Raw genomic sequence first — 12,589 nt, 5'->3', positions numbered from 1 at the left:
TGACCAAGATCACATTTATATATTTATTTTTTCTATACTTTTTGTTTTTTTATTGACACCTAGACTTCAGACCTAACATGAATTTAAGAATATTTATTATAGTTCACAGTTTATTCCTTAGTAACAATTAATAATAATAAACAAAAATAATAAGCAACAATCCTTAGATGTTTACCATAGTTCACACAAGTTTTCATTTCAACCTCTGATTTTTCCTAGTTGCTACCATACCTAAGACCTAGTCACTATTTTTAAAACAGCACAGGAAACATGAAGCCTACTTTTGGCCAGGTGTAGAACCTTGTAAGTAGTCACTAGTAGGCTGAATAAATGATAAATGCAATGATTTTTTTTTTTTTACCATGATCGAATATAAACCAACTTTACGACCTCCGTTACCTTAGCTATAAAATGGGACACCACTCCTCAGTGAAACAAAAATATCTGCAGGGAGCGTGGATGAAATCCTTGAGATAATCTGGACCTTTGGGATAATTTAGATATTTATAGGGGCAGAAAATTGAGGCCTGTTTCCAGTCACAAGGCTATTAAAAGGCAGAGCTGATACTTAAGAAGCCAGGTGTGTACTGACTCCCACCTTTAGTGCTCGCTTGATCACAGATGCACTCAACCACATGCGGTCTCTTCCGCTCAACAAGCACTTGTGCCCTTACCCTTCACATTCACACAAGCCACTGACCTGACTGAGAGCACTAAAGACGGTGACCTTTTTAAACTGGCCCTTCCATTCAATGGAGGGCTAAAGGCAATGTTTTCTAAAGGGGAACTCTCAGTTTTTGATATTCCCACCTCATTCCAAAAACATTTAAGTCTAGGATGCAGAAAAACAATCAACTTCCGTTTTATGAGAAAACATTAATATTTATTATAACATAAGCTACCAGGTCTTGCAAATTTCAGTGTTATAGTTCAATATACTCCATAATTAGCCATATATCACCCTCAGCTAAACCACAGTACAATAGCTTTAGAATATCACCAATTGAAAAAATACACCCAAAGTCAAATTCCACTTACTTTCACATGCCATCTTCTCAGCTCCTGTTTGTTTCACTCGTTCCCAGGAATTCTGTTCCTTCATTTCACAATCTTTAATATCAAAAAGTTCTTTTTCCTCTTTTTTCTTTTGTCTCATCTTGTCAAAAGTAGATTTTGAAACAGAAACTTTAATCTGCATGAAAATATTCAAACATCTGAAAGTATTCAGGGAGTTTGACATTTAAAATAACTATCTTCATCTCAGACAACTCTATATAGACAATAAATGTCCACATATAAAATAAACTATACATTTCTTAGTCCTTATCTCAGGAATTCTAAAATTGACTAGAATTACACAGTGCTAACATCCAACTACATTTGTGCCTGAGGACACTGTTATCCTGAGTGTACCATAGAGAACTGTTGAACATATACACACACACACACACACATATAAAGTTCACGTACAGTATAAACTACACGAGATACTTTACACCAGAATGAGAACAGATTCGGTGGGAAAGAAGAATAATCTATTATTTAAATGATTAAGGATCAGAAGTTTCAATTACACTGAGACTTCAAAAATTTTAATCAAAAGACTTTCACCACCCCAAATCTGATATACACAAAACAATGATGCATCATAGGCTTCAATTTATCCTAATAATTAGCAAATAACCTTACATCTTTTTCATTCTCAGCATCAACATATGATGGAATACTTTGCTGGACTGCTCTTCCAAAAATCCCTGATGGTGGTTCAATACTTTGTTTAATTGAAAATGTATCCCCATTTTCCACAGAAGACATCACTGATTGGCTGCAGGTTGCTGGTGCTGAATTTGGACTTGCAAATACGCCTGAAATCAACCAACATCAAACTGTCATTAAGTATTTATGTGATGTCACTCTAGATAACAAAGTTTAAGACAAGGCTCTCGCCTTCAAGAAGTAAATAATATAGTTAATAAAAAAAACATGTTATATAATCATAAAATATAAAAACCCTAAGAGTACAATAATATAAGAGGTATCACAAGACATTTCATGATAACATCAAACGAGAAGTGTATGTAGTAAATGTCGAGTTCACACGAAGGAAAGGTTGGTGTGAGCTGAGTATTTAATTTAAGATGGTTTCAAGGAGCAAAGATTTGAGCTGGGAGTGGAAGACGCAAAGGATTTGGATAGACACGTGAGGAAGGAGGGGAGGACATCCTGAGACGGGGATGAATATAAGCAGAGCCGAACAAGTAAAAAGCATGTATGTGGAGTGAGTAAATAGTTTTCTTGGGCATGAGCAAATAGAGGAATAGCGGAAAATAAGTTTGCAAGAGTAGGTTGGAGTCAATCTGAGGGCCTTAACTTAATGAGACTCTACCCAGCGAAGAAGGTAAGAAAGCTTTCCAAGCACTGTATTCTATTCACCAAAAATAAGATGCACACCTTCAATATCCATCAATACATTCTAGTTTTTCAATTAAAAAAGAAACTAGTTGGGATGTGTTAACTAACTTGATAGGGGGAATCTTTCCACAATGTCTATGCATATCAAATTGCAATGTTGTACACACCTTAAATATTTTATAATTTTGTCAATTATATCTCAATAAAGCTGAAAAAACCCCAATCTAGTCTTAAAGGATATTTGCAAATATATGTTCAAATGTCCCCTAACCCCCCTAAAATAGATGACAGGTGTTAATTCTGATTTGTCTAGACTTTGTATGGGAGGTGATAAAATTATATTGATTAGTAAGCTGATAAATAAGGACTACCATTTGAATTTAAACAACATAAAACTCTCTTAGCATCTAAAAGTGTCTTACAAGTACCTCAACTGCAGCTATCACATAATATATCTCTCTGAAAATTACTGACATAAATTTACTGTAGTTTCATTAGAGATAGAAATGTGAAGTTAAGCATTCACTTTTAATCCTTTCAATTTAGCAATTTTTAATTTTTTTAATTTTTATTTATTTATTTATTTATTTTTGAGGAAGAGTAGCCCTGAGCTAACTACTGCCAATCCTCCTCTTTTTGCTGAGGAAGACTGGCCCTGAGCTAACATCCATGCCCATCTTCCTCTACTTTATATGTGGGATGCCTACCACAGCATGGCTTTTGCCAAGCAGTGCCATGTCCGCACCTGGGATCTGAACCGGTGAACCCCGGGCCGCCGACAAGTGGAATGTGCACACTTAACCGCTGCGCCACCGGGCCGGCTGCAGTAATTTTTTAAAAACAAAGTTCTATTCAACACCTGAATCACACTCTATTCTTTATTGACATGCTTGGTTATGTGTGAAGAACACATACGATTAAAAAGCTCAATAACTCAGAAATACCTTTTCCAACAATGACTACTGAGTCTTCTGATAAGGTATTTGTAGATGTGAAGTCAAAACTGGAAATTTGTTGTAAATTTGATGATGACACTGTAAATCCTAAAGAAATAAAAAAACCCACATTTAAAAATACTTACTTATTATATAGTATTTTAGGATATCAAAACATAGTCTTTTAAAACTAAAAATCGATTTCATACAAAGAATTTACAATTTATTTATTCAAACATGTTCATTAATTCAATAAATATTTATAATTAGAATACCTAGTATGGACTAGGCACTAGAGTGAAAAGAAATCTTCCTTAAGGAGTTTACACAGGGCAGGGTTATGAGTGGGAAAGAAATATAAGAAAATAATCACAGCATGATACCCGCGCGACAAGAGGGTGGCCGTGAAGGAAAAGCCCTGAGCACAGACCAAGGCCTCTCACGGCAATCTGTGCTCCTCCAGGTTAGCCTCCACCTCTGCTGTGATTCATCACCCAGTATTCTCTCTCCCACACACAACAAGCTCTACAGGGCGAGGGCCTATGTCCAGTTTGGATTATCAATCTTTTCCAGAGCCTGTGAGTACAGAGCTTAGCACAGAGTGGGTGTTCAGTAAATATATGTTAGATGAATATTACAAGGCAGAAAAAAATGTAATTAATTTAGGGTCAACTAACAGAAACATCAGGTAGCCCCCAAAGGTGTTCAGTGACAAAGGGAAGCAAATCTCAGTAAACGGAACAATTTGCTCAATAATAGTCCACAAACATAAAATCTATATATAACTGTCAAGAGATGATTGAATAATTACACAAATCTCATGAGGAAATATATAAAGGACATGCTATCTTCAAGTAGTTTAACATCATTTATCAGAGATGCTGATATAACTAATCATTTTTAACATTATTTTTACTTTTTACACTGTATTTTCTTCTAAACAAAGAAATCTTGAAAAAAATCACTCAAGTCTCAATTCTAAAATATGCTTAAAAGATTCTTCACATATAAACTATCCTTATATAATCTCTTTGGGTTACTTCTGTCCAATTTATTCAAATACAGAAACAGAAAATATTAACTCATAGAATCTAGACTGCTAACACCCCAAACATCCATCATTAATCATTTTCTTACATCATTAATTGGGGCACTAGGTTATCATGCTAGAAAACGGGCAGGTTCAAAGGAATGAGCAGCAGAGGAGAGGAACGGGAAGAAGAGGAGGCAGTTCTGAGAGCTAATCCTAAAAATGTCTAAGGCTTCTTGGAGTGACGTCAGCAACATGGCGGAGGGACCTGTTCCCTCCATCTCTCCCACTTTTGAACTACAACTAAATGGACACTCACTGACCAATGGAGGAAGCCCACACAGCACAACAGGATGCCTGAGAGACACACGCCACTACAAATATGAGGGTGGATGAATGGGCCCTCCAGAAAGTGGTGGAGATAGGTGAGCACACCCTGCTCTCCACTGGTAGCCTTGTGCATGCACACAAATGTGTTCCAACCTGGTGCAAGTGACCAGAAAGTGGGAACACGCAGTGAGCTGACCATAAGAGGAGGCGGCAGTAACTCTTAGCCCACGCTCATGGTCATTCTCCTGGCAGAGAAAGGCAGCCCTCCTGTCCCCATGCCATAAAGGAGCAGCCATAGCTCAGGTCCCAGCAAGGAAGCTCTGCCACCAAGCTCAGTGGCCCCGCCTACTGCAGATCATCAACAGGGACCTCAGCAGATTTCCGCACTGAAGCAAACACCTCCCAGGTGTGTGTGAATGCTCACAGTGCAACTGCGCTTCCAAAGAGGGAACAGATCCAGGCGGCTGTGGGAATAGGCATGGCAGGTTTGAGCCCACTGGTAATCACGTTCTGGCGGGGAGGGGGAGCTCAGAGAAGCCCCTGAGGTGCCAAAGGGAGGTCCTAGCCTAGTGAGGAAGTCCTGCCTGACAAGGACAGTCCACACAAGTGCCTGAACGCATCCCAGGCTGCGGCAAGCACCTATAACACCCCCACAGCTTCCAGGAGATGGGATGGGGCCAGAAACACTGCTCCTGCTCGCCCCTAGGTGTAACAGGGGGAATCTGTGTCCTAAGAATATGACAAATGCCCCAACAAAAGATTAGTTCATCAAACACCATGAGAAACTGGAGTGACAATTCAGACCAGAAGGAAAATGACAATTCTCTAGAAACCAACCCTGAAGACAGAAATATATAACCTAAATAACAGAATTCAAAATAGCTGTCACAAGGAAACTCAACAACTTACAAGAAAACATGGAAAGACAATTCAAGGAGCTCAGCAATAAAATGAATCTCTTTACCAAAGAGATTGAAACTACAAAAAAAATCAAGCAGAAATTCTGGATATGAAGAACACAATTAATGACACAAATAATAATCTAGAATCATTAAGAAACAGAATTGATCTTACAGAGGAAAGAATTAGTCTTCTCGAGGATAAAAATGTAGAAATTCTACAGGTAGAGGAGGAGACAGAACTAAGATTTTAAAAAAAATGAAGGAAGTCTTTGAGAAATATCTGACCCAATTAGGAAAAGCAACATAAGGATTATAGGTATCACAGAGAAAGAAGAGAGGGAGAAAGGTGCAGAGAGCCTGTTCAAAGAAATAATTATTGAGAACTTCCCAAACATGGGGATGGTTTCAGATTTACAGATAAATGATGTTAATCAAACACCCAACTTTATCAATGAGGAAAGACCCTCTCCAAGGCATATAATACTAAAAATGGCAAAAGTTTGAAACAAAGAAAGAATCTTAGGAGCAGCAAGGCAGAAGAAAATAACCTACAAAGGAAACTCTATCAGGCTTTCAGCAGATTTCTCAGCAGAAACCCTGAAGGCTAGGAGAGAATGAAATGATACATTCAAAATACTGAAAGACAAAAACTTTCAGCCAAGAATACTCTATCCAGTAAAACTTTCCTTCAGATATGATGGAGAAATGAAAGCTTTCCCAGATAAACAAAAGCTGAGGGAGTTCATCGCCATTAGACCTCCCCTACAAGAAATAATTAAAGATGTCCTCACACCAGCAACAAAAAAACAAAGCTCTACAAAGTTCTGAGCAAGGAGATATATAGTCAGACATGATCAGAAACCTGCAATTCTCTACTAGAACAGGGAGGCAAAGGCTCAATTACAACTTAAAAGAGAAAGGGAAAGAAAGCATCAAAAGTAATGATAAACACTTCAACTTAGCCAGAAACTCACAAAATTAAAAACAGAACAATGTGTAACAGCAATTATTCAGAAGGGGAGAGGAAAGAGAAGGAACCTGCTTAGGTTAATGGAGATAAGAGGCTAGAAGAAAATGGACTATCTCATCTCCAATATCTTTCATACAATCCTCATGGTAACCACTAAACAAAAAAATCAGAGCAGAGCGACAATTCACAAAAAGAGAGAGAACCAAGAAATCCGTCTCAGAAAACCAACAAAATGAAATGGCAGTCAGAAATACAAAGGAAGAGAAACAGTGGAAACATAGAATAACCAGAAAACAGATAAAATGGCTGTATCAAGCCCTCATATAACAATAGTCTCTCTAAATGTAAATGGACCGAACTCTCCAATCAAAACAGAGTAGCTGGATGGATTAAAAAACAAGACCCAACAATATGCTGCCTCCAGGAAACCCACCTCAGCTACAAAGACAAACATAGGCTTAGAGTGAAGGGATGGAAGACAATACTCCAAGCTAATGGACAACAAAATAAAGCAGGTGTTGCCATACTTTTATCAGACAGAGCAGACTTCAAGTTAAAAAAGACAATGAGAGACAAAGAGGAGCAGTATTTAATGGTAAAAGGGACATTCCACCAAGAGGACATAAGACTTATTAATATATTTGCACCTAACACAGGGGCACCAAAGTACATAAAGCAATTATTATCAGAGCTAAAGGGAGAGATTAACAGCAACACATTAATAGTAGGGGACCTCAATAATGGACAGATCATCCAGACAAAAAGTCAACAAGGAAATAGTAGATTTAAATGAAACACTTGACCAGATGGACTTAATAGACATATATAGAGAATTCCATCCAAAAACAGCAGAATACACATTTTTCTAAAGTACACATGGATTGTTCTCAAAGATAGATCATATGCTGGGTAACAAGGCGAGCCTCAATAAATTCAAGAAGATTGAAATCATACCAACCATCTTTTCTGACCACATGCTATGAAACTAGAAATCAACCACAAGAAGAAAACTGGGAAAGTCAGAAATACATGGAGACTAAACAACATGCTATTGAACAACCAGTGGATCACTGAAGAAATCAAAGACGAAATTAAAAAATACCTGGAGACAAATAAAAATGAAAACACAGCATACCAACTCTTATGGGATGCAGCAAAAGCAGTCATAGGAGGGAAATTCATAGCAATACAGGCCTACCTCAACAAGCAAGAAAAATCTGAAACAAGTAATCTTAAAATGCACCTAACAGAGCTAGAAAAAGAAGAACAGACAAAGCCCAAAGTCAGAAGAAGGAGGGAAATGATAAAAATCAGAGCAGAAATAAATGAAAAAGACACTAAAAAAAAAAAAAACAAGTAAAAAGGATGAATGAAACTAAGAGCTAGTTATTTGAGAAGATAAACAAAATTGACAAACCCTTAGCCAGACTCACCAAGAAAAAAAGAGAGAAGGCTCAAATAAATAAAATTAGAAATGAAAGAGGAAAAATTACAACAGATACTGCAGAAATACAAAGGATTACAAGAGAATACTATGAAAAACTATATGCCCACAAATTTGATAACTCAGAAGAAATGGATGAATTCCTAGACTCATACAATCTCCCAAAACTGAATCAAGAAGAAAGAGAGAATCTGAACAGACCAACCATAAGTACTGAGATTAAAACAATAATTAAAAACCTCCTGAAAAACAAAAGTCCAGGACCAGATGGCTTCTCTGGAGAATTCTACTGGACATTCAAGGAAGATTTAGTACCTATCCTTCTCAAACTATTTTGACAAATTGAAGAAGGTGCATCATTTCCTAATACATTCTATGAGGCCAACATTACCCTGATACCAAAACCAGACAAGGACAACACAAAGAAGGAAAACTACAGGCCAGAATCACTAATGAACTTACATGCAAAAATCCTCAACAAAATACTGGCAAACTGAATACAGCAACACATTAAAAGAATCGTACATCATGATCAAGTGGGATTCATTCCAGGGATGTAAGGATGGTTCAACATTTGCAAATCAATCAACTTGATACGCTACATTAACAAAATGAGGAGTAAAATCACAAGATAATCTCAATAGGTGCAGAGAAAGCATTTGACAAGATCCAACATCCACTTATGATACAAACTCTCAATAAAATGAGTATTGAAGGAAAGTACATCAACATAATAAAGATTATATATGACGAACTGACAGCCAACATCATACTTAATGGTGAGAAACTAAAAGCCATCCCTCGGAGAAAAGGAACAAGATAAGGGTGCCCACTCTCGCCACTCCTATTCAACGTAGTACTGGAGGTATTGGCCAGAGCAATTAGGCAAGAAAAAGAAATAAAGGGAATCCAAATTGGAAAGGAAGAAGTGAAACTTTCACTATTTGCAGATGACATGATTTTATATATAGAAAACCCTAAAGAATCCACCAGAAAACTACTAGAAATAATAAACAACTACAGCAAAGTTGCAGGGTATAAAATCAATTTAAAAAAATCAGCTGCATTCCTATACACTAACAATGAAGTAGCAGAAAAAGAAATCAAGATTACAATCCCATTTACAATCGCAACAAAGAGAATAAAATACCTAGGAATTAACTTAACCAAAGAGGTGAAAGACCTGTACACTGAAAACTATAAGTCATCACGGAAAGAAATTGAGGAAGACATAAAGAAATGGAAAGATATTCTATGTTCATGGGTCGGAAGAATAAACATAGTCAAAATGACCATACTATCTAAAGCAATCTACAGATTCAATGCAATGCTAATGAGAACCCCAATGCCATTCTTCACGTAAATAGAACAAAGAATCCAAAAATTTATATGGAAGAACCAAAGACCCCAAATAGCCAAAGTAATCCTGAGAAAAAAGAACAAAGCTGGAGGCATCACAATCCCTGACGTCAAAACATACTACCAAGCTATAGTAATCAAAACAGCATGGTACTGGCACAAAAACAGACAAACAGATCCATGGATCAGAATTCAAAGCCCAGAAATAAAACCACACATCTATGGACAGTTAATCTTTGACAAAGGTGCCAAGAACAGACAATGGAGAAAGGAAAGTCTCTCCCATAAATGATGTTGGCAAAACTGGACAGCTACATGCAAAAGAATGAAAGTAGACCATTATCTTGCAACATACACAAAAATTAGCTCCAAATGGATTAAAGATTTGAATGTAAGAACTGAAACATAAAAATCCTAGAAGAAAATAGAGGCAGTACACTCTTTGACATTGGTCTTAGCCACATCTTTTCAAATACCATGTCTACTTGGGTAAGGAAAACAAAAGAAAAAGTTAACAAATGGGACTATAGCAGACTAAAAAGCCTCTGCAAAGCAAAGGAAACCATCAACAAAATGGAAAGACAACCCACCAACTGGGAGAAAATACTTGCAAATCATTTATCAGACAAGGGGTTGATATCCAAAGTTCATAAAGAACTCACACACTCAACGAGAACAAAAAAACAAACAATCCCATCAAAAAATGGGCAGAGGATATGAGCAGACATTTTTCAAAGGAAGATGTACAGATGGGCAACAGGCAAGTGAAAAGATGCTCAACATCACTAATCATTAGGGAAATGCAAATCAAAACTACAATGAGATATCACCTTACACCAGTCAGAATGGCTATAATTACCAAGACAAAAAACAACAAATGTTGGAGAGGATGTGGAGAAAAGGGAACCCTCGTACACTGCTTATGGGAATGCAAACTGGTGCAGCCACTATGGAAAAGAGTATGGAGACTCCTCAAAGAACTAAAAACAGAAGTACCATATGGTCCAGCTATCCCACTATTGGGTATCTACCCAAACAACTTGAAATCAACAATCCAAAGTAACATATGCACCCCTGTGTTCATTGCAGGAATATTCACAATAGACAAGGCATGGAAACAATCCAAGTGCCCATCGACTGATGATTGGATAAAGAAGATGTGGTATATACATACAATGGAATACTACTCAGCCATAAAAAATGACAAAAGCATGCCATTTGCAACAACATGTACAGACCCGGAGGGAATTATGCTAAGTGAAACAAGCCAGACTGAGAAAGCCAAACACCAGATGATTCCACTCATATGGAGAATATAAACAAACACATGGACAAAGAAAATAGTTCACTGGTTACTAGGGGAAGGGGGTTGGGGGTGGGCACAGGGGGTTAAAGGGAGCACTTATGCAGTGACAGACAAGAAATAATGTACAACTGAAATTTCACAATGATGTAAACTATTATGAATCTCAATTAAAAAAAAAGTCTAAGGCTTCTTGCGGAATGAATCCACTCACATAGGCCACTCATTGCCAATACGTCTTCGGGAAGTCTTTTTATTCCCTTCAGCAGTGCAATCACTATTTGCTTTAACCCGATTATTTGGGGATGCAATATCTGAGCGGTCATGCCCAAGGCTACACAACTGGTTTTGCTTGGCTCATCACCACTCCATTCATTTACAGGAGGCACTGAACAACCATTGTCGACAAAGCATAACAGGGACATAAAGATGACAGTATCTCCACTTTTACGTAACTTAGAATACTCCAGACCAGGAGAGTGCGGAAAGCTTTCTAAAGAAATGGCTTTTAAGCCAGTATTCAAAAAGCAGACAAGACCTGACACATTAACACTGGGAAAGGGCATCTAGGCAGACTGTACACGCAAATTAAGAAAACTTCTAGTATTAAGAATGCAGAGCATAGGGCATGAAAAACAGTACAGTGAGAGGTAACGCAAGAAAGTTAAGCTGAGGCAAGATTATAAAGGGTCTTAAAAATTATGCTATAGGGCTGGCCCGGGGGTGCAGCGGTTAAGTGCACACATTCTGCTTCTCGGCGGCCTGGGGTTCACCAGTTCGGATCCCGGGTGCGGACATGGCACCGCTTGGCAAAAACCATGCTGTGGTAGGCGTCCCACATATAAAGTAGAGGAAGACGGGCATGGATGTTAGCTCAGGGCCAGTCTTCCTTACCAAAGAGGAGGATTGGCAGTAGTTAGCTCAGGGCTAATCTTCCTAAAAAAAAAATTATGCTACAGAGTAGGAAATTTATTCTGTGGGAAACAGGGAACCACTCAAGGTTTTGAGTTATGTTAGAGATGACGACCACACTTTAGAAAGATAGTTTATATGGAAGTTTATACAGCAATCTGGATTACAAAGGGCTGAAAACAAGAGATAAGATGTCTTCCGAGAAGGCTACTGTAACAACCCAGGGCAGGGGGGTGAAGGTCCAGATTCAGCTGAGAAGCTCTGGGAGGCAGGCCACTGCCCGAACCTGGAGGGCAAGGAGAAGCAGACAAAGACAGCTCTCAAGTCTGAACTCTCCACAGCTGGAAAACAGTGATGCTACTAATAAAAATGGATAACAAAGGAAGAAGAGCAGGTTTTGAACACGTTGATTCTTGTTGACTAGACAGACCTAGCAGGTGTTTGGTTTAGAGTTGGAAGTGGGAGAATGAAGTAATTTTCTGGAGTAGGATGAACTGCTGGTCAAAAGATAGAAATATTTTTATGGTTTTGCTGTCCAAAAAAGGATGCCACTAGCAGTGAATGAACAAATTCAGCAATTATTTCAAAACAATTTAAAAAAAAGAAAATTAAAAAATTATGTATTAGGGTATGAGTCACTTTTAGGAAAAACAATTTTGTACTTCATTTTCTTTACGTGAGAAACGAAACATGGAAGTAAATATGAAAAAACTCTGTCATTCTCTTTTGTATAAACAACGGACAACTGGTCTCTTCCACAAAGAACAGACACTGAATTATATCATGGATAACATTCCAAGAAATTTACAAAAAAAGAGAAAAGTTTCTAATCAAGTGCCCTCTTAATTTGAGTTATTTCCACAAAAAAATATACATGTCCTAAAAAGCCTGATTGCCTGCATAAATATCACCTAAGACCATCAGAAATAACAAAAGTTGACCTTATCACAAACACAGTTGTTACACACAAAAGATGACAGCTCCTTACACTT

At 37.7% G+C, this 12,589-nt stretch overlaps 1 protein-coding gene across 5 annotated transcripts in view; it reads right to left on the bottom strand.

The window, feature by feature from the left end:
* TOGARAM1 (TOG array regulator of axonemal microtubules 1) overlaps positions 1 to 12,589 on the bottom strand; it is an 83,700-nt gene that overhangs the window by 32,689 nt on the left and 38,422 nt on the right. For all 5 annotated transcript variants that reach the window (XM_014835685.3, XM_044765550.2, XM_044765552.2 and 2 more), the window contains 3 exons: positions 3,357 to 3,455; positions 1,690 to 1,865; positions 1,039 to 1,192 (listed from right to left, as the gene is read on the bottom strand). In XM_014835685.3, the coding sequence (XP_014691171.3) occupies positions 1,039 to 1,192; positions 1,690 to 1,865; positions 3,357 to 3,455 (429 nt within the window). The remainder of the gene's footprint in view (positions 1 to 1,038; positions 1,193 to 1,689; positions 1,866 to 3,356; positions 3,456 to 12,589) is intronic.

The sequence above is a fragment of the Equus asinus genome, chromosome 2 (assembly GCF_041296235.1).
Source record: "Equus asinus isolate D_3611 breed Donkey chromosome 2, EquAss-T2T_v2, whole genome shotgun sequence".
In the NCBI taxonomy this organism is placed as follows: Eukaryota; Metazoa; Chordata; class Mammalia; order Perissodactyla; family Equidae; genus Equus; species Equus asinus.
This window is presented reverse-complemented; position numbering and strand designations above follow the sequence as displayed.